At 52.3% G+C, this 23,664-nt stretch overlaps 1 protein-coding gene across 1 annotated transcript in view; it reads left to right on the top strand.

Moving 5' to 3' along the window:
• LOC140426708 (probable voltage-dependent R-type calcium channel subunit alpha-1E) overlaps positions 1-23,664 on the top strand; it is a 1,526,345-nt gene that overhangs the window by 1,416,784 nt on the left and 85,897 nt on the right. Inside the window, exon 39 of the mRNA XM_072511794.1 lies at positions 12,689-12,785. Within this exon, the coding sequence (XP_072367895.1) occupies positions 12,689-12,785 (97 nt within the window). The remainder of the gene's footprint in view (positions 1-12,688; positions 12,786-23,664) is intronic.

Here is a 23,664-nt window from a genome sequence, read left to right as displayed (position 1 = left end):
TCTCTCAGTCCCCTCTCTCTCAGGGAGATATCTGTACACAGACCTGGGTCTCTCAGTCCCCTCTCCCCCGGGGCGATATCTATACACAGACTGGTGTTTCTCAGTCCCCTCTCTCAGGGAGATATCTGTACACAGACTGGTGTCTCTCAGTCCCTCTCTCTCAGGGAGATATCTGTCCAAAGACTGGTGTCTCTCAGTCCCTCTCTCTCAGGGAGATATCTGTCCAAAGAGTGGTGTCTCTCAGTCCCCTCTCTCAGGGAGATATCTGTACACAGACTGGTGTCTCTCAGTCACTTCTCTCTCAGGCAGATATCTGTACACTGACTGGTGTCTCTCAGTCCCCTCTCTCAGGGAGATATCCATACACTGACTGGTGTCTCTCAGTCCCTTCTCTCTCAGGGAGATATCCGTACACTGACTGGTGTTTTTCAGTCCCCTCTCCCAGGGCGATATCTGTATACTGACTGGTGTCTCTCAGTCCCTTCTCCCCCAGGGAGATATCTATTCACTGACTACTGTCTCTCAGTCCCCTCTCTCAGGGAGATGTCTGTACACTGACTGGTATCTCTCAGTCCCCTCTATCCCAGGGAGATATCTAAACACTGACTGGTGTCTCTCAGTCGCTCTCTCTCAGGGAGATATCTATACACTGACTGGTGTCTATCAGTCTCTTCTCTCTCAGGGAGATATCTGTACACTGACTGGTGTCTCTCAGTCCCCTCTCTCCCAGGGAGATATCTGCACACTGACTGGTGTCTCTCAGTCCCCTCTCTCCCAGGGAGATATCTGTACACTGACTGGTGTCTCTCAGTCCCCTCTCTCTTGGGAGATATCTGTACAAAGAGTGGTGTCTCTCAGTCCCCTCTCTCAGGGAGATACCTGTACACTGACTGGTGTCTCACAGTTCCCTCTTTCTCAGGGAGATATCTATTCACTGACTGGTTTCTTTCAGTCCCCTCTCTCAGGGAGACATCTGTACAAGAACTGGTGTCTCTCAGTCCCCTCTCTCTGGGAGATATCTGTATACTGACTGGTGTCTCTCAGTTCCCTCTCTCAAGGGGATATCTGACACTGACTGGTGTCTCTCAGTCCCCTCTCTCTCAGGGAGATATCTGTACACAGACTGAGGTCTCTCAGTTCCCTCTCTCTGGGAGATATCTGTACACTGACTGGTGTCTCTCAGTCCCCTCTCTCTCAGGGAGATATCTGTACACAGACTGGTGTCTCTCAGTCCCTCTCTCTCAGGGAGATATCTGTCCAAAGAGTGGTGTCTCTCAGTCCCCTCTCTCAGGGAGATACCTGTACACTGACTGGTGTCTCTCAGTTCCCTCTCTTTCAGGGAGATATCTATTCACTGACTGGTGTCTTTCAGTCCCCTCTCTCAGGGAGTTATCTGTGCAAAGACTGGTGTCTCTCAGTTCCCTCTGTCCCAGGGAGATATCTGTACACTGACTGGTGTCCCTCAGTCCCATCTCTCAGAGGATATCTATTCACAGACTGGTGTCTCTCAGTCCACTCTCTCAGGGAGATATCTGTACACTGACTGGTGTCTCTTACTCCCTCTCTCTCAGGGAGATATCTGTACACAGAGTGGTGTCTCTCAGTCACTTCTCTCTCAGGGAGATATCTGTACACTGACTGGTGTCTCTCAGTCCCCTCTCTCAGGGAGATATCCATACACTGACTGGTGTCTCTCAGTCCCTTCTCCCTCAGGGAGATATCCGTACACTGACTGGTGTTTTTCAGTCCCCTCTCCCAGGGCGATACCTGTATACTGACTGGTGTCTCTCAGTCCCTTCTCCCCCAGGGAGATATCTATTCACTGACTACTGTCTCTCAGTCCCCTCTCTCAGGGAGATATCTGTACACTGACTGGTATCTCGCAGTCCCCTCTATCCCAGGGAGATATCTATACACTGACTGGTGTCTCTCAGTCGCTCTCTCTCAGGGAGATATCTATACACTGACTGGTGTCTATCAGTCCCTTCTCTCTCAGGGAGATATCTGTATACAGACTGGTGTCTCTCAGTCCCCTCTCTCCCATGGATATATCTATCCACTGACTGGTATCTCTCAGTCCCCTCTTTCTCAGGGAGATATCTGTACACTGACTGGTGTCTCTTAGTCCCTCTCTCTCAGGGAGATATCTATACACTGACTGGTGTCTCTCAGTCCCCTCTCCCATTGCAATATCTGTACACAGACTGGTATCTCTCTGAACCCTCTCTCCCAGGGAGATATCTATTCGCTGACTGGTGTCTCTTAGTCCCCTCTCTCCCAGGGTGATATCTATTCACTGACTGTTGTCTCTCTATCCCCTCTCTCCCAGGGCGATATCTATTCACTGACTGGTGTCTCTTAGTCCCCTCTCTCCCAGGGTGATACCTCTTCACTGACTGGTGTTTCTCAGTCCCCTCTCTCTCAGGGAGATATCTATTCACTGACTGGTGTCTCTTAGTCCCCTCTCTCCCAGGGCGATATCTATTCACTGACTGGTGTCTCTCATTCCCTCTCTCTCAGGGATATATCTATACACTGACTGGTGTCTCTCAGTCCCCTCTCTCTCAGGGAGATATCTATATGCTGACTGGTGTCTCTCAGTCCCCTCTCTCTCAGGGAGATATCTATACACTGACTGGTGTCTCTCAGTCCCCTCTCTCTCAGGGAGAAAACTATACACTGACTGGTGTCTCTCAGTCCCCTTTCTCTCAGGGAGATATCTCGTTAACCTGAAATTGGATGTTCTTTCCTTAACCTGAGGGAAGAGAATGATGTGGTGAAGATAAACCCAAGTGTCAGATAATGCTAGACAATTTTCTGGAAACTTCTTTTCCCAGCAGTAACCACAGGATTAGATGTCCTGGTCTTGAAGATGAAGGCCTATGGCTTTTCTGATGACTTTCACAGACACTCTAATTGCTGGGATCAGTCAATCTTCAGAACTCCCCCGGGACTCAAATTCACTGGATCCTGCAGTCAAGAGAACTGTAAAGCACTGAAACAAATGACAGATAAAAAGGCAAGAGATTACACCTCTTGGTTACCCCATGTGACAGCTATTTGTCTCTATAATCAGTCACATTTGTGAAGCGCTTGCTGCCATCGTTACCTCACGCTCTCAGCCTGAAGCAGAATAAGGCAATGTTTTCACCCACAGGATTAGCACTGTGCTGTCTTCTAGGTGATAGAGACTGTCTCCTATTCAACTGTTGCCTAACCAAATGTGCTTTCTTTGTAGCGGAAGGATTCACTATAAGGACATGTATACAATAGTGTGTACGATCGCGCCCCCTTTAGGACTGGGGAGGAAGTGCCCTTGTAGGGTGGCCTGCAAGGTTTGCTTCATATTGACTTACCACCCAGTGGTTGCCCCTTTCGGATTGAGGAATGATGGGCTTCCTTTAAAGAGACAGTATCTCAGATATGCAGCTGCCAGATCTCTCTTTACACTTCACCTCGCTTTCTATATAGATCCAATCCACAGATTGAGAACATCTTAATATTCCCAGGAGCTGCCTGACTCCTGACATTTTTGGGTAGCCATTTGCCTTGATGCCAGTGGCTTTTTCAGCTGTTGGGACCACTGGGTCGTAGAGTGTACCCTCATCCTGGACATCAGCCTGCGTCTCTGGATGCTACTGTTTGAGGGCAGTCCACACCCACTCTCACACCCATTCTCACACCCACTCACACACCCATACATCCACTCACACACCCACTCACACACTGACTCTCTCACACACACACATACTCACACACTCTCACACCCACTCTCAAAACCACTCACTCACACACCCCTCACACACCCACTCACACACCCACACATACACACATCCTCACACACCCACACATACACACATCCTCACACACCGACTCTCACACACACATACTCACACCCACTCTCACATGCACTCTCACTCAACAGCTACTCATGCACACCCGCAATCAAATATGCACACTTTAACTGACACACACGCGCACTCCCACTCACACGCACACATACTCATGTCCACTGACACCCACTACACACACCCAGATGCTCACACACACTGTCACACTTGCACACAGTCTCACACTCTCACACACACACTCGAGCACACTCACATTTTCACTCATGCACGCACACACTCAACATCCATTCTCTCGAACTCACAAACACTCACACACACATGAACTCCCACACACATACTCACACTCACTACACCCACTCAAACACACTTTCACTCACACACACACTCGCACTCACTCACATTTACACACACCCTCACTCACACCCACACACTCAAGCACACACAGTTACCCACGCTCACTCACGCACACACTCACTCACACTGGCACACACTCACATTCACATTTAGAACATAAGAACTAGGACCAGGAGTAGGCCATCTGGCCCCTCGAGCCTGCTCCGCCATTCAATGAGATCACGGCTGATCTTTTGTGGACTCAGCTCCACTTTCCGGCCCGAACACCATAACCCTTAATCCCTTTATTCTTCAAAAAACTATCTATCTTTATCTTAAAAACATTTAATGAAGGAGCCTCAACTGCTTCACTGGGCAAGGAATTCCATAGATTCACAACCCTTTGCGTGAAGAAGTTCCTCCTGAGCTCAGTCCTAAATCTACTTCCCCTTATTTTGAGGCTATGCCCCCTAGTTCTGCTTTCACCCACCAGTGGAAACAACCTGCCCGCATCTATCCTATCTATTCCCTTCATAATTTTATATGTTTCTATAAGATCACCCCGCATCCTTATAAATTCCAACAAGTACAGTCCCAGTCTACTCAACCTCTCCTCGTAATCCAACCCCCTCAACTCTGGAATTAACCTAGTGAATCTAGCTAGCTGGAGGGTAATCTCACACCCTCCAGCACCAGTACGTCCTTTCTTAAGTAAGGAGACCAAAACTGAACACAATACTCCAGGTGTGGCCTCACTAACACCTTATACAATTGCAGCATAACCTCCCTAGTCTTAAACTCCATCCCTCTAGCAATGAAGGACAAAATTCCATTTGCCTTCTTAATCACCTGTTGCACCTGTAAACCAACTTTTTGCGACTTATGCACTAGGGCACCCAGGTCCCTCTGCATAGCAGCATGTTTTAATATTTTATCATTTAAATAATAATCCCTTTTGCTGTTATTCCTACCAAAATGGGTAATCTCACATTTGTCAACATTGTATTCCATCTGTCAGATCCTAGCCCATTCACTTAAACTATCCAAATACCTCTGCAGACTTCCAGTATCCTCTGCACTTTTTGCTTTACCACTCATCTTAGTGTCGTGTGCAAACTTGGACACATTGCACTTGGTCCCCAACTCCAAATCATCTATGTAAATTGTGAACAATTGTGGGCATAACACTGATCCCTGAGGGACACCACTAGCTACTGATTGATTTACTCTCACATTCACTCTCAAGCACACACACACATACACATTCACTCACACAGAGACAGGCATTACTACTCACAATCACACATGCTTGCACTCACATTCACTCAGAGACACACGCTCGCAGTCACACGCACTCACACGCTCACTCAGTCACTCGCATACACTCATACAGACTCTCTCACTCACTCATATCAACACACTCTCACTCGCACTCAAGCCCACACGCTCAAGCACACAGTCACACACACTCACTCACACACACTCACACTCACATTTACTCTCTCATTAACTCGAGCACACTCGCACTCACGCACACATACTCACTCAGACACACACACGCTCGCACTCGCATTCACTCACACATTCACTCGCAAACATACACTTGCATGCAGTCACACACTCTCACTCACATACACACTTGTGCTCTCACTCACACGCTCACTCACACACTCCCACACACTTGCATTACTCATGCACTCACTTGCACACACACACACTCATTCACTCACACACACTGGCACTCTCACTCACACGCTCACTCACACATTTACTCAATCACACAAGCACTTGCACACACTCACTCACACACAGACTCACTCACTCACACTTGCACTCTCACTCACACACACTCTCACTTATACACTCTCACTCATATGCACTCCAATCACACACACTCTCAAACTCACTCATAAACGCACTCACATGTGCTCACACACTCTCACTCACACACATTTGCACTCCTACTCATATTTGTTCATGTAATTTTCTTCACACTTACGCTCATACATCCACAAGCTGTCTTACACGCAAAACACCCCACGCTCACAAACGCACAACACCCTTATACAGAGTCTGTAAGGGCATGAAACATTCTCAGGTGCTTCACAGAACTACTATAAAGCAAAACTGGATATTAGGACCAAATTCTTTGGCAGAGATGTAAGATTTAAGGATTGTCTTATCAAAGGCAGAATCACAGAGTGCAGAGAGTGCATTCCAAAGTATTGGCCACCAATGGAGCAGTGATTTCAAATTAGAGATGCTGATGGGGGCCACAATGAGATCAGTAAAATAAAGTAATCTTTATTGTCACAAGTAGGCTTACATTAACACTGCAACAAAGTTACTGTGAAAAGCCCCTAGTCGCCACATTCCGGCTCCTGTTCGGGTACACTGAGAGAGAATTTAGAATATCCAAATACACCTAACAAGCACGTCTTTTGGGAGTTGTGGGAGGAAACCGGAGCACCCGGAGGAAACCCACACAGACACGGGGAGAACATGCAGACTCCGCACAGACAGTGACCCAAGCCGGGAATCAAACCTGGGACCCTGGAGGTGTGAAGCAACAGTGCTACCCACTGTGCTACCATGCTGCCCAGTGTAGATAGCTCAGGGAGTTGTTGGGCCAAAAGATATTACAGAGACAGAGGGAAGCAAGAACAAGGAGGGATTGAATAACGAAGATGTGGGGCAAGATTCTCCATTTCTGAGACTAAGTGTGACGCCAACTTAGAATTAGTGGACTTTCACAAGAGAAAAACTGGCAGCGCATCTGTACCGATTCCGCTATTGCTAAGAGGCTAGCACCGACGCCACATGAACTCAATCAATTTTAATGGGAAACGGTGCCGGATTTGCCGGTTTCGCGATTGACACCCAAAGGCTGACAAGCTGCAGCCACATAAAAACAATTCTGCCCCCACACACACCATCCCAGCCAACAAGATGGCAGCGAGGAGAGCAGCCCCGAGGTTTACAGATGCTGAGTTAGAGATCTTCTTGGACGCGGTGGAGGAGAGGCGGATGACCCTGTAGCCCGGCCCAAGAAGGAGGCCATCAGCTGCCATCATTCGTCGTGCCTGGGCGCAAGTGGCAGAGGCCGTGAGCGTCATGGGCACTACCATCCGGACAGCTGTGCCGGAAAAAACTGCACAACCTCCTCAGGACGGCTAGGGTAATTAGGCAGTGTGCCCCTGGCACTAACGTCCATCCCACACACCCATAACCCTAGCCCCCTCCCCCCCTGGAGGATGGCAGAACCCCCACCCTGCACCACATGCTGGTACCCATACCGGCTGCCATGGTCGGGTGACCTGGCCACTGAAGCCATCACCTACCCGTCCCCTGGGCTACATGCGTCGGATTGTCCAACACAGTCATTTTATGTGTGCCCCCCCGCCCCAGAAGAAGGCCGCGCAAAACCGCCGGGAGCGGGAGAAGGCATGAAGGGGACCGGCGGACCTGCAGCCCCTCACCATGGCAGAGCAGAGGGACCTGGACATGGTTGGCAGCCCGGAGGAAATGGAGGTTGTCGAGGTGGAGCTCGGTCGCGGGCAAGGAAGTGAGACCCCGCTTAGTTGTGGTTCTCAGTGATATGTGTGTCAATCCCCCCCAACACCATCCTTACCCCTCCGCCCACCCCCACCACCCCTGGCCCATGGTCTAATCATGCATCTTGTGTTGTGCCTTGCAGAACCTGCTGGTGATGAGGCGGGTCCACCTGGCGTCCCCTGCCCCCAGCCAGTGCCATAGCTGGAGCCCCAACCCCCGCTGAGCCGAGCAGCCCGGACACCAGCCCTACGCCCGAGACTCAGGACCCAGAGCTCGGGTCGGAGGTTGACAGTGACTTTCCGTCACAGCTGTCTCCAACACCTCCACCATCACAGAGACACTCACCTTGATGGGCCATGTTAATAATAATAATCTTTATTGTCACAAGTGGCTTACATTAACGCTGCAATGAAATTACTGTGAAAATCCCCGAGTCGCCACATTCCGGTGCCTGTTCGGGTCACAGGAGGTAGAATTCAGAATGTCCAAATTAACTAACAGCACGTCTTTCAGGACTACTGGGAGGAAACTGGAGCACCTGGCAGAAACCCACGTAGACACAGACAGCGACCCAAGCCGGGAATCGCACCTGGGACCCTGCGGCTGTGAAGCAACAGTGCTAACCACTGTGCTACTGTGCCGTTAGTGACGAGGCACCTTGGACACTCTGTGGCACACACCAAACAGTTGACCCAGTACAGCAGATGGAGGTAGGAACTCCCGAGGGGGCGGACGGATGGAGGGAAGGCCGACCCAAGGATCTAGCTGCTGTCCAGACAGGTCTCGTGCTTCTACAGACGGCCCCACTGATTGTGGAGATGCAGTCACAGAGCCAGGGACGACATGAAGGGTTGTCGATGAGCATCCAGTACCTGCAGGTGCAGATGGAGGAATCCAACCGCGTGCAGGAGTAGGAGGTCATGTCAACCATGCATGCCATCCAGGCCAACAGCACACGGGTGGCGTCCGCGGCAAAGGCATTAGGGTCAACGATTTTGGCTATGGATCAGAATGTCCAAGGTCTGAAGCATTCTGTGCAGGAGCTGGCCGAAGCCCAGGACAGGGTTACGGCCTCACAGGTGACCATGTCCAAGAGTCACCTGGAAATTACAGCGGCGCTCCTGAGTGTGGCCCAATCACAGCGGACCGTGGCTGAGAATGTCGGTGGCATTGCCCAGCCGCTGGCCGACGTGACGCAGACACAGAGGGAGGGTGGCTCAGTCCCAGAGGGAGATGGCACAGTCACTGGCTGATGTGACACAAACCCAGAAGGTGATGGTATAGTCACAGCATAATGTGGTGCAGTCCCAGACGGAGATGTTCCAATCCCTGTGCTCCATGGCCACGAGCATACAGACCCTCGTCAAGAACAGAGACGGCCTCCAGGACTGGCAGTGCCAGGTGTCGGGCGAGCCTCGGAGTAGCTCTGCTCACAACCCCGTCCCATGGAGTAGCCCGGGGGCCATCGGGCATCCCGAGGGAGGAGGAGATGATGGGGCCCGTGCCTGTGATTTCCGCAGGGGAGGTGTCGGAACACCACAGCACCTCGTACCAACACCCCCCCCCCCGCCCACCTTTCCCTGGTGCATTTGGTGGGCAGCGGGCAGAACAGGGCAGCACCACGCCACCTGGGACATCCGAGCAGCAGCCAGGCCAATCAAGGCTCGGTCACCCCAAAAGGCGAGCGCCAACGGGCGCCATGTCGCAGGGCGGAAACTACAGCAGGCAGTCTCTACTCCTGCTGTCCCATCTTCGGATCCACCTAGACATAGCATTAGGGCCTGTAAGGCCAGGAAAGAAGACACCAGTTAAGTTGGCATGAGGCAGGGCATAGTTTAGTTATAGGGGGTAGGACATAAACCTGTATATATTTGTTCACAATAAACACCTGTTACCACTCACAACCTGCCTCAGTGCACTGTCTGATGTATGTGAGGGGTGGGCTGGTCTGGGCTGGCTGGGGGGAGGGGAATGGATGGATGTTGGGATGGGTGGTAAGTGCTCCTCCTCCTTCTCACCCCCACAACCATCCCTACACCCACCACCCAAGGGATCTGATGGGACCATGTGATGGAATGACCGGCTCGCTTGCAGGGATCACCCAGGTGGATGTTGGAATGTGTTACCGTGGGCAGGAGTCAGACGTTGTTGTACGATGCAGAGCACCAGAGCTCATCACTGAGCGGGTTGTCATCATCCTCCTCCATCTCATGGACCAGACCCGGTGTTACTGCCAACCCAGGGTCCCCATCCCACAATGCAGCAGGTATGTATCACGGAGGGGATTTCAGACAAGGGGGTTGACAGGGGGACAGCAAGTGAGGGAGTGTGGGTTTGGGATCTGGTGTCAGTGCCCTTGGCCATCCCCCCCCATCTACCACCTTCCTAGTCGGTGAACTTGGAGGCATTAGAGCTTCCCATGTGCGTTGGCCCTGGCGCATAGGTCATGCAGCCTCCCAGGCCTGCCTGGGATCAATGTTCCGCACACCCTCACCCTCCTCCGCATCCTCCTCATCGAACATGGCCTGGCGTTCATCCTCCTCCTCCAGTACATTGCCCCTCTGCTATGCGATATTGTGGAGGACGACGTGGGCGACTCTCTCAGCATCATACTGGAGGGCCTCTCCAGAGCAGTCCAGGCACCTGAACCATATCTTCAGGAAGTCGAAGCACCGTCCGATCACGCCCCTGTTCGCTGTGTGGGCGTTGTTGTCTCCCCATCAGTCTGTGGCCTCCGGATAGGGGTCAGCAGGCACGACCGTAGTGGCTAACCTCTGTCATCCAGGAGCCAATCCCTCAGCTCGGTGGGGAGGGTTGGGGGGGGGGGGGGGGGCGCGCTTCTTGAACATGTCAGGATGAAAGCGTCGTGCACACTGCCTGGGTATCAGGCGCAGAGGTGAATGACACGCAGCTGATGTCACATATCAGCTCCACGTTCATTGAGTGGAAACCCTTTCAGTTGGTGTAGAGCGGCCTGTCATCTGCTGATGCTCGTATGGGGACATGCATCCCGTCGATCACACCCTGGAGCCGGGGCATCCCATCGATGGCAGTGAACCCCACTGCTCGGGCTGGGGGCTTGGTCCACATTGAAATAGATGTAGTGATCCAGATGGGCATATAGGGCATCCGTGATGCACCTGTGCACCAAGGTCGGTGAGATCACGGACAAGACCCCACTCGGCGCCTGGAAGGACCCCGTCGCGTAAAGATTCAGGGCGTCCGTCATCTTGATGGCCACTGGGAGAGGGTGTCCTCACCTTATCCCTGCGGTGCCAGGTGTGCCATCATCCGGCAGTCATGTCTCTGCTGCTGCAGCTTCCTCCTCCTCCTTGAGCAGCACCCGCTCATACAGCCGCAGGGCATCCCCCAGGGCTGCGGCAATCAGCAGGGAGGCCACCATTGCTGGTTATATTCTAATATCCATTGTCTCAATGGGGTGAAAGGTCGACATGTTAGCGTGGTGCATACTCCCATGTCCACCGGGCTACTTGGGGCATTGGTTGGCACTGTGGCCTCTGCCCCCGCACCCCTTGCACCATGGGGCCCGTTGTCTCTGGTGCCATATCCCTGATGTCAGGTGTACCTTTGGCTGGCACTGCCCTCGCCAGGGGCTACTGTGGGTGTTGCCCTCGGTGGGCCACCAGTGGTGGTGGCTGGGTTTGGGGGGTGCATGCAGGGGGGGGGGGACCCATGCAGCCTGTGTCACTCTGCAGAACCAGGGGCCAAGGTGGGTGGTCAGTGGGTACGCAGCAGGATGGCCGCTGTCGGAGTGACGGAGAATCGGCAAATCGGCGCGTGCCACGAATTTGGCGTCAGAACCGATTCTCCGCCCAATTGCCTTTCCCGATTTCGGCGGCAGCGATTGGAGAATCCCACCCAATTTTTACAATCAAGCCATTGCTTGACCAGACACCAGTGTAGGTCAGTGAGTAGGTCACTGATGGTGAGTTAGCTGTGCAGCAGAATGTTGGATGAGCTCACATTGATAGAAAGTAGAATGTTGGAGGCCAGCCCAGGTGTGTGTTGGAATAGCCGAGTCAAGAAGTAACAAAGACATTGACAGGCCACACACACAAACTCACAAACATACGCACACACTTACATATGCACACACACTCACTTTAACATTCCACTTTTGAACACAGCACCCTGCCTATAGTTTCCAGGCCTGGGGTTCTAGCCCAACACATCATTGACAACTCCAGCAGGCTAGGAAGATGTTACACTCAGATTTGCAGGGCGCAGTTGAAAATTCAAAATGGTCGGAGCCAATGGCAGACAGTTCAACATTTGGATGGGGCTAAGATATTAAATTGGAGGCGTGGATTTGTGTAAAGAGAAAAGGAAGTGAGAGAAACTGTTTCTTTATTGAGGGCAAAATGCATAATCCAGATGCATGGAGTGCATGTCTCCCTCCCTCGCTCCCTCCCTCTGACTCATGCTTGCTCTGCTAGGTACTGCTCACATGGTGGGAAGTTAATCAGTACCTCCTCATCCCATGGAACTTCACTGAATCCAATCACTTTTAACCCATCGCATTTATGCAACAGCTGAACTTCGCACCAAGAAAATGAATTACGAGTTGATGATAATTGGCATAAAACAAAAAAGTTGGCAGCAGATGAGGAGAATTGTTGGAACTTGGCGAGTTGGTATGACGCTGCCTAAAACGGTGGTGGAAGCAGATTCAACTGTAACTCTCATAAGAGATGATATTCTTGAAAAATAAATAAATAAAAATCAGGCAAATGGGGAACGAGCAGGGGAGTGGATAACTCTTTCAAAGAGCCAGTACAGACATGATGGACTGAACAGCCTTTTTCTGTGCTCTATGATTCTATGATTCTATGAAGAAGGAGTGTTCTGCTGATTGAGATAGATGTGATTAACTATTTCCTGTTCTGTTTCTCCTGGACATGTTTATCATCCCTTCCCTCCATGCAAAGCGGCCGAATCCATTACACTGACATGTATCAAATGCTGACCCTCATGTCTCCACCGCTGGGTCTGGGGAAGAAATGTCCTTCGAAAGTTGCCTACAAGGTAGAAAAACAAAACTCAAACTGTGCCTGGATGAGATTGAAAGGATATGTATCAGTGCTTGTGTTCTGGGTTAGGTAGGATTCTTAATCAAATAGACAAGGTTAAAAAGGATTCCATTATCGATCATATTTCGCTATTGTTCCAGTTACAGAACTGCCAAGGGATTCTCCTCATTTCACCCAGTTTCTTTCTGTCAATTTCATGTTTCTCAGAGTGAGGGATTTTAGTGTTGGGAATAGAACACTGCGCTTTCAGCACTAGAATTAGGCAATAAGATCATAGCGAATGTGTGATGGGGACAGTGTAGAGGGAGCTTTACTCTGTATCTAACCCCGTGCTGTACTTGTCCTGGGAGTGTTTGATGGGGACAGTGTAAAGGGAGCTTTATTCTGTATCTAACCCCATGCTGTACCTGTCCTGGGAGTGTTTGATGGGGACAGTGTAGAGGGAGCTTTACTCTGTATCAAACCCCGAGCTGTACCTGCCCTGGGAGTATTTGATGGGGACAGTGTAGAGGGATCTTTACTCTGTATCTAACCCTGTGCTGTACCTGTCGTGGAAGTGTTTGATGGGGACAGTGTGGAGGGAGCTTTACTCTGTATCTAACCCTGTGCTGTACCTGTCTTGGAAGTGTTTGATGGGGACAGCGTAGAGGGAGATTTATTCTGGCCGAAATTCTCCATTTGAGAGACTATGACTTGTATTCTCCACCACCCACCGGGGTCCCCGATGCGGCGGAGAATCTAAAAATCAGGAACCTCGCCGATCTGAACACGATGCTCCAAGGTTCACACCCACGCGCCAGCGGAAGGATGTCAATGAATGCAAATGGATCTCAATGACCCATTTGCATCCATTTAGCGGGATTGGCACTCTGGTCCCATGGGCTTGCAATCACGTGGGTGGGGTTACTACATGTACCGCCTGACGTGGTGGCACTCACGGTGTGCCTTAACGGAGTTGCCCCAAAGTCCATCTGAGGACCACCCTCTTCCCCCCCCCCACCACCCCACAATGCATTATCTGCCCACCCCTCCTCTATCAGACCCCCACCAAGCCCCCACACCCCGAGACCCCCAAACCAGGACAACCCAACCAAGAGACCCCCTTATCAGGATACCCCCCCAAAGGAACCCCCGAGGTAAAGAACCCCCTAACTAGAGGCACCCCCAAAGAGACCCCTGACAAGAGGGGAGCCCCGCAGAGACTCCTGGCTGGAGGGACCCCCACAGAGACCTCCTGTCGAGAGGGACCCGCACGGAGACCTCCTGTCTGGAGGCACCTCCACAGAGACCTGCTGTCTAGAGGCACCCCCACAGAGACTCATTGACAAGAGTGGTCCCCAGAGCGAACATCTAACTAGAAGATCCCTCACAGAGATCCCCGAACTAGAGGAATCCCTACAGAGACCCCTAACTACTGGAACCGCCTCTACAGAGATCCCTAACTAGTGGGACCCCCACCGAGGCCCCCTAACTAGAGGAAACCCTCCAGAGGGACACCCAAATGACCCCTCTCCCACAAGTTCCCCCTAACTAAAGACTCCCCAGAAAATAGACTCCTTTGGAACCTCCACTTGTCCATTCCTGGAAGGAGAATAGCTGTGACCTGTGTTTAAACCCATTAGATCAATTAGCTGCAAACCATTCATTCATTTCAAGTAGTGGGCTGTGATTGGCAGCTTCCACAAAACAGCTGCAGCCTCGATTCATTCATCTCCCTTCATGGATAAGTGACTCGTGCTGAAACCCCAATGTTTACAAACATCAACCACATCAAAGTGTCACACGGGAGGGTTTAAACTAGTATGGCAGGGGGGTGGGCACGGGAGCAATAGGTCAGAAGGTGAGAGCATTGAGGGAGAACTAGGGAATAGGGACAGTGTGGCTCTGAGGCAGAGCAGACAGGGAGAAGTTGCTGAACACAGCGGGTCTGGTGGCCTGAAGTGCATATGTTTTAATGCAAGGAGCATTACGGGTAAGGCAGATGAACTTAGAGCTTGGATTAGTACTTGGAACTATGGTGTTGTTGCCATTACAGAGACCTGGTTGAGGGAAGGGCAAGATTGGCAGCTAAACGTTCCAGGATTTAGATGTTTCAGGCGGGATAGAGGGGGATGTAAAAGGGGAGGTGGAGTTGCGCTACTTGTTCGGGAGAATATCACAGCTGTACTGCGAGAGGACACCTCAGAGGGCAGTGAGGCTATATGGGTAGAGATCAGGAATAAGAAGGGTGCAGTCACAATGTTGGGGGTATACTACAGGCCTCCCAACAGCCAGCGGGAGATAGAGGAGGAGATAGGTAGACAGATTTTGGAAAAGAGTAAAAACAACAGGGTTGTGGTGATGGGAGACTTCAACTTCCCCAATATTGACTGGGACTCACTTAGTGCCAGGGGCTTAGACGGGGCGGAGTTTGTAAGGAGCATCCAGGAGGGCCTCTTAAAACAATATGTGGACAGTCCAACTAGGGAAGGGGCGGTACTGGACCTGGTATTGGGGAATGAGCCCGGCCAGGTGGTAGATGTTTCAGTCGGGGAGCATTTCGGTAACAGTGACCACAATTCAGTAAGTACTGGTGGACAAGGATAAGAGTGGTCCAAGGATAAATGTGCTAAATTGGGGGAAGGCTAATTATAACAATATTAGGCGGGAACTGAAGAACATAGATTGGGGGCGGATGTTTGAGGGCAAATCAACATCTGACATGTGTGAGGCTTTCAAGTGGCAGTTGAAAGGAATACAGGACCGGCATGTTCCTGTGAGGAATAAAGATAAATACGGCAATTTTCGGGAACCTTGGATGACGAGTGATATTGTAGGCCTCGTCAAAAAGAAAAAGGAGGCATTTGTCAGGGCTAAAAGGCTGGGAACAGACGAAGCCTGCGTGGAATATAAGGAAAGTAGGAAGGAACTTAAGCAAGGAGTCAGGAGGGCTAGAAGGGGTCACGAAAAGTCATTGGCAAATAGGGTTAAGGAAAATCCCAAGGCTTTTTACACGTACATAAAAAGCAAGAGGGTAGCCAGGGAAAGGGTTGGCCCACTGAAGGATAGGCAAGGGAATCTATGTGTGGAGCCAGAGGAAATGGGCGAGGTACTAAATGAATACTTTGCATCAGTATTCACCAAAGAGAAGGAATTGGTAGATGTTGAGTCTGGAGAAGGGGGTGTAGATAGCCTGGGTCACATTGTGATCCAAAAAGACGAGGTGTTGGGTGTCTTAAAAAATATTAAGGTAGATAAGTCCCCAGGGCCTGATGGGATCTACCCCAGAATACTGAAGGAGGCTGGAGAGGAAATTGCTGAGGCCTTGACAGAAATCTTTGGATCCTCGCTGTCTTCAGGGGAGTCCCGGAGGACTGGAGAATAGCCAATGTTGTTCCTCTGTTTAAGAAGGGTAGCAAGGATAATCCCGGGAACTACAGGCCGGTGAGTCTTACTTCAGTGGTAGGGAAATTACTGGAGAGAATTCTTCGAGACAGGATCTACTCCCATTTGGAAGCAAATGGACGTATTAGTGAGAGGCAGCATGGTTTTGTGAAGGGGAGGTCGTGTCTCACTAACTTGATAGAGTTTTTCGAGGAGGTCACTAAGTTGCTTGACGCAGGTAGGGCAGTAGATGTTGTCTATATGGACTTCAGTAAGGCCTTTGACAAGGTCCCTCATGGTAGACTATTACAAAAGGTGAAGTCACACGGGATCAGGGGTGAGCTGGCAAGGTGGATACAGAACTGGCTAGGCCATAGAAGGCAGAGAGTAGCAATGGAGGGATGCTTTTCTAATTGGAGGGCTGTGACCAGTGGTGTTCCACAGGGATCAGTGCTGGGACCTTTGCTCTTTGTAGTATATATAAATGATTTGGAGGAAAATGTAACTGGTCTGATTAGTAAGTTTGCAGACGACACAAAGGTTGGTGGAATTGCGGATAGCGATGAGGACTGTCGGAGGATACAGCAGGATTTAGATTGTCTGGAGACTTGGGCGGAGAGATGGCAGATGGAGTTTAATCCGGACAAATGTGAGGTAATGCATTTTGGAAGGTCTAATGCAGGTAGGGAATATACAGTGAATGGTAGAACCCTCAAGAGTATTGAAAGTCAAAGAGATCTAGGAGTACAGGTCCCCAGGTCATTGAAAGGGGCAACACAGGTGGAGAAGGTAGTCAAGAAGGCATACGGCATGCTTGCCTTCATTGGCCGGGGCATTGAGTATAAGAATTGGCAAGTCATGTTGCAGCTGTATAAACCTTAGTTAGGCCTCACTTGGAGTATAGTGTTCAATTCTGGTCGCCACACTACCAGAAGGATGTGGAGGCTTTAGAGAGGGTGCAGAAGAGATTTACCAGAATGTTGCCTGGTATGGAGGGCATTAGCTATGAGGAGCGGTTGAATAAACTCGGTTTGTTCTCACTGGAACGAAGGAGGTTGAGGGGAGACCTGATAGAGGTATACAAAATTATGAGGGGCATAGACAGAGTGGATAGTCAGAGGCTTTTCCCCAAGGTAGAGGGGTCAATTACTAAGGGGCATAGGTTTAAGGTGAGAGGGGCAAGGTTTAGAGTAGATGTACGAGGCAAGTTTTTTACGCAGAGGGTAGTGGGTGCCTGGAACTCGCTACCGGAGGAGGTAGTGGAAGCAGGGACGATAGGGACATTTAAGGGGCATCTTGACAAATATATGAATAGGATGGGAATAGAAGGATACGGACCCAGGAAGTGTAGAAGATTGTCGTTTAGTCGGGCAGCATGGTCGGCGCGGGCTTGGAGGGCCGAAGGGCCTGTTCCTGTGCTGTACATTTCTTTGTTCTTTGTTCTTTGTTCAAAGAGAGATAAGTGTATTGCAATCACATGCTTGACGGATTGGAATCCACTTCCAGGTAAGTGTTACAGCTGTAATTCTTTTCACTGCCCCTCTCTGGACTGCTCTCTAGCTTCCAGATAGGGGTCTCTTTTCTGGGAGTCCCTTCAGTCAGGAGGTCCCTGTAAGGGGTCCTGCTAGTTCGGTGGTCTCTGTGGGGGTCACTTTAGTTGGGATTCCTTCAGCTAGAGGGTCCAGGGGCAGTCTCCTTATTAAGGAGTTGCCAGGGGGGTCTCCCGATTAAGGGGGTCTCCCTAGTTGAGGAGTCCTGGGGTGGGTGCGTCAGGTCACCCCCATACTTGGGAGAAGCGTGGGGCACCCAGGCCATCCTGGGAGGGGGGGCTGCTTTACAGTGCGGGGGTTGGGGGGTTGATTTGCAGTGCGGGGGGTGGTCAGCCGCAGAACTTTGTTATCAGGCTGCCCACTTAAAATGGCATTGGCAAGGGTTACTGATTGCTTCCCGATTTGCACTCCCATGGGGAGCATTAATTGGAACAATTCTCCTCTGGCAGGAGAACAAAGAGCGGGATTTTCCGTAGCCTGACGCCGAAATTGTGTTCGCCGATCAGGCGGAGAATGGACTCCAATGCCGAAATCAGGGTCGGCACCAGTCCGCCTTCTCCAAAATGACATCATCGTGACGTTGGTGCGTCATCAGCCGGCCCACCCGCAATGCTCCGCCCCTGATGGGCCAAGTTCCCGACAGTGCGGGTCATGTGTGGTCCGAGCCTGCGTGCCGGCTGCAGACTGTGTTCAGTGCTGCCACACTCGGCCGGGGGGGCGTCTGCTAGGGCTGGGGGGATTGGTGGGGGGTGGCCAGGGGTTGCGCTGTGGGATCGCGGTTTGTGGGTTAGGTTACGCACACAGACGCCGGCATGTTGCCAGCCGTGCACATGCACGGCCCGGGATCCAGCCATTCTCCGGACAGTTTTGGCGCAGGCAGCGGGAGTTTCAGTCGGCACCGGTGCTAGCCCCTCACTGCTACCGGGATCGGTGAGGGGTCGGCGCCAAATTTCCTGTCGTGAAAGTCGACACATTCTATGCTGGTGTCAGCACCTAGCCTCCAGAATGGAGTGTCCAGCCCATAGTCTCCCAAATTGAATATCTCACCAATAGTGTTGACACTGGGACAGAATTGGAAGAGTTTCCCATTCCTGTTGGGGATGCCAGTCCTGGAATTATTCAGGACATGCTAATGGGCCAGCACCTTGCCCACCTGCCAGCGTTGGATTCACTCGGACCAGAATTGGCACTGAAGAGCACGACAAGCTACTTATAAGTACTCCAATCCCCACACACTCTCATTCCAGTCAGGAAGATGGCTCCAAGTAGAGTTGCCCCTCGATTTACAGATAGTGAGCTGACAGGATGCTGGGTGTGGTAGATGAGAGGTGGGACACCCTCTTCGCAGGGTGGGCAGAAGGCTACTGCCCATGGATGTGAATGGGGCCTGGGCAGAGGTGGCAGAGGGGCGAGTGCTGTGGTTCTCATCAGGCAGACAAGTCTGCAGTGCAAGAAGAAGATGAACAACCTCCTTAGGTCAGCCCGGATGAGTGACCACCTCTGTGCCCCTGGCATCACATCCATCACCATCCCTCAGAGGCCAACCAAAAACCATCCGCCTGCCTCCCCCTGACACCCTACCCTTCACAAAACCCTAACACCAGCACTGGCCCCTTTGCCCAAGTGCCTTGTGCACAAGGCAACCAGCTACCGACATACCCCCGCCCCCCCTTATAACCCTCGTCCAAGTATCTCAAAATGCCCATGATCTGTCACCACCCCACTACCCCAAGAGAAGACTGCCGATAACCGGGAGTGGGAGAAGACTGGAGGGGGAGAGCCAGACCTAAGGATTCTAACCGTCACTGAGCAGAGGGTGATTGACCTGGCCGGGGTGGGAGAGAGGGCTATCTCCCAGGCAGCGGTCAGCATAGGTCAACCAAGTGAGCCCTTAATGCATAGTGATATCCCTATAGCACATGAGTCACCCTCTTCCCCCACATCTCCCCAACCCAGGATATCACCATGTGTTTTGTCTTCAAGGATCACCATCTGATGTACACGGCTTGTCTGGCCTACCCCAATCCCAGACACAATCCCAGAACACCCTGGAGGACCAGTTTGGGACAACACGGCTTCTTGTCACTGCTCTCACCTGCACCCTCCACCATCCCAGAGACCATCACTTCGGTGGGGCATTTTAGCGAAGAGACTCCTGGACACTTTCTGGCGCGCAGGTCACACATGCTGTGGCACATCAGGTGGAGGTAGGGACTCCTGAGAAAGGTACCCGATCCCTGGAATTAGTTGTAGCCCAGGCAGGTTTTGCGCTTCTGAAAAAATTATCCATCACTGGTGGAGATGCAGACACAGAGCCAGGAAACACAGGAGAGGGTGTCAGCAACCTTGCAGTGCCTGCATGCGCAGTCGGAGGATTCCAACCTCCTTCAGGTGAAGGCGGTGGTGTCGACCAAGTGTGGTACCAACACTGAACGGATGGTGTCCGCGGTGGAAGCCTTGGGTGAGAAAGTGACAGCCATGGGTCAAGACACCCAAGGCTTGGGGCACACAGTGCAGTCGATGACTGAGGCTCAGGACTTGGGAGCCCAGTCACAGGCAGCCATGTACCGGGCCCACATGGACATTGCTACGGCACTCCAGAGTGTGGCCCAGTCACAAACGAACATGGCTAAGGGCATCGAGAGCATTGGCCCGACATTGGCTAGCCTGGGCTAGTCACAGACGGACATGACCGAGGTGCTGAGGGGCATGACTGAGGTGCAGAGGGATATGTCGCATTTGCTGTGGTTCATGTCCCAGTCTCTGTGCTCCATGGCTGTGGGGATCGGGATCCAGGTTGAGACATGAGAGTGCTTCCAGGACTGGCAGCGCCAGGTGATGGTGCTGCCTCGGTAGTTCAATCCGGCCTCACCTCTGTCCCAGGGAGCAGTCGTGGGGCCAGCGTGCACCCAGAGGGAGGGGAAGAGATGGTGCCGGTGCCTCCAGCAGGGGAGATGCTGGAACACCTCAGTGCTTCTCAATTCCACCCACCCCCCTACCACCCCCCCCCCCCCCCGCCTGACCATCTCTAACTTGCGCATGGCAGCGGGCACAACAGGGTGGCACCTCGTCATCCACGACACCCGGAAGTCAACCGGGCCCACCAAAGGCAGGCCATCAAAGGCAGCTTAGGTCACAGGGCGAGAAGCGCAGCAGGCCGCCTCCACATCTGATGTGCTGTCTGGGGTCACACCAAGAAGGAACAGTAGATAACGTATGTTAAGGATATTAGACACCAGTTAAGCTGGTACAGGTACAGCACATAGGTTATAGGTAAGGGTCAGGGCACAACAATTGTATATAATCCTGATTAACATCTTTTCACCAACATTCTGACCTCCCTCAATCCTCTGTCTGAAGGGCCCAGGGCTGGGTGTAGAGGGTGTGCTGGGTGGAGGGGTGTGGGAGGTTAGTTGTGTGGGTTGTAGGTGTTGGAGGATGGCATGGAGCAACACCCCCAGGACGAATGAACATTCCCCCTGGGATCACCCTCAAAGGTGGCAGGGAACAGGTCCAGAAGTGTGAGGGTACCAGGTAGGACAGTTTACTGGTGAGTGACCCATCACTGATCATCATCCCCATTCCAACAAGTTCAGGGCGACCGTCACCTTCATGGCCAACAGCAGCACGAGTCCTCCTCCATACCCCCGTAGTTCCAGTTGCGCCACAATATGGCACAGATGGTCTCTCTGCTCAGCCAAAGTCTTTGGCGGCACATCTGGTCCAGCAAGTCCTCAAAGGACAGGCGCTGACAGCATAAACGTGGCCTGATGTGGCGCCTCCACATCATGATGATTGGGAGCAGGGTCGCGGTGGATAGGCAGGACCTGGAGACAACTGGTGGCCCTGTGGAATGGGCTTGTTGTTGGTCTAACTGTTGAGGCATCTGCCCTGAATGGGGCAATGTGCCAGCAGGCTGCCAAAGACCACGGTGCATGTGTCCCTTTTTTGGGGTAAGCACTGCTATTCCCCTGCCGTGGGGCTGTAATTCTGATGAGTTCACTGAGGAGTGGCAGTACCTGGTGGGCCACTGATTGAGCTTGGCCACATCCATCCTGTTGATGGGTTAGCTGGGTGAGATACCCTCAATTACAACTCGAGAGAGATGATTGGTAATACAAAGGCTTTAATTAGCAGAGAACCAGACAGCTGCCGAGAAGTGTGCTCACTGCACACTGCCCACTGAACATTACCTTATATACGGCTCCCTGGGGGGGTGGAGCCGGAGTCCCCCGGGGTTCCAAGCCTGGTCTTAAAGGGATCATTACATTAAGGGTGCAGTTATCATTCATCACATTCACCCCGTTTAAAAAAAAACGCATAGTCCGTCGGGGGTGAAGTGGAATTACACGTCCAGTCTTTTGGGTGGTCTGATTGTCCATGCTGACCTTCTCAGCTCCGGCGGTGGTGCGGCGGATACGGTCGTCCTCGGTGGGGGTATATCCGGGAGCATGGTTGTCTGAGCCTTTGCCCGTGTTGGAGCAGGGGGGGGGTATCCGGGGTGACTAGGGTGATTGGTGCCGACGCCGGCGGGGGGGGGGGGGGGAGGGGGTGCTGGGCAGGGCGCTGTCGGGGTCGGCAGCGGGTGCGGGAAGGGAAGCGTCGGTAGAAGGGGCGTCGGTGGGAGAGCCAGCGGGTGCCAGGTCTCGCAGGGAAACTGTGTCTTGCCTTCCATCAAGGTGCTCGACGTAGGCGTATTGAGGGTTTGCGTGTAGCAGTTGGACCCTCTCGACTAGTGGGTCTGTCTTATGGCTCCTCACGTGTCTCCGGAGTAGAACTGGTCCGGGAGTCGTCAGCCAACGTGGAAGCGAGACCCCAGAGGTGGACGTCCTGGGGAAGACAAACAAACAGTTGTGAGGGGTCTCATTCGTGGCCGTGCAGAGGAGCGACCTAATGGAATGTAGGGCATCGGGTAGGACCTCCTGCCAGCCGATGGTTGGGAGACCTCTTGACCGTAGGGCGAGAAGGACAGCCTCCCAAACTGTTGCATTCTCCCTCTCCACCTGCCTGTTTCCCCACGGGTTATAGCTGGTCGTTCTGCTCGAGGCGATGCCCTTGTTGACCAGATACCGACGCAGCTCATTGCTCATGAACGATGTACCCCGTTCGCTGTGGATATTAGCGGGGAAACCAAACAGGTTGAAGATGCTGTGCAGTGCCTTGATTACGGTGGCCGAGGTCATATCGGGGCAGGGGACAGTGAATGGGAAGCGGGAGAATTCGTCGATGACAGTGAGGAAATAAATGTTGCGGTTGGTGGACGGGAGGGGCCCTTTAAAGTCCACGCTTAGTCGTTCAAAGGGCCCAGAGGCTTTTACCAGGCGAGCCTTGTCTGGTCGGTATAAGTGCGGTTTGCACTCCGCACAGATCTGGCAAGCCTTGGTCATGGCCTTGACCTCCTCGGTGTAGTAAGCTAGGTTTCGGGACTTGATGGAGTGAGCAAGCCAGGTGACCCCCGGGTGACAGAGGTCATTGCGGATAGCCCGCAGACGGTATTTCTGCGCGTTGGCGCATGTGCCGCAGGACAGGGCATCTGGGGACTCATTGAACTTCCCCGGACGATATGTAATATCGTACGTATAGGTGGAGAGATCGATCCTCCACCTCAGAATTTTATCATTCTTTATTTTGCCCCTTTGTGCGTTCTCGAACATAGAGGCGACCGACCATTGGTCGGTGGCGAGGGCGGGCTTTGTCCGCATATCTGGGGACCCACTGGGCGTAATAGGAAAAGAGCCTCAAGCACCGTTTGAGTGCCTTGAGGCTACGTGGGTGGCGGGGGGGGGGGGGGGGGGGGGGGGGGGGGGGGGAGTTCCTGAAGGTCGGGGTCTGTGCCGAGGACCCCGTTTTTCACGACGTAGCCGAGGATGGCTAGTCGGGTTGTCTGAACACGCATTTCTCTTTGCTGTATGTCAGATTTAGGGCCCAGGCGGTTCCTCAGGTTTGCGTCGTGGTCCTGCT

Source organism: Scyliorhinus torazame, chromosome 7, assembly GCF_047496885.1.
Source record: "Scyliorhinus torazame isolate Kashiwa2021f chromosome 7, sScyTor2.1, whole genome shotgun sequence".
NCBI classification, from domain to species: domain Eukaryota; kingdom Metazoa; phylum Chordata; class Chondrichthyes; order Carcharhiniformes; family Scyliorhinidae; genus Scyliorhinus; species Scyliorhinus torazame.
This window is presented reverse-complemented; position numbering and strand designations above follow the sequence as displayed.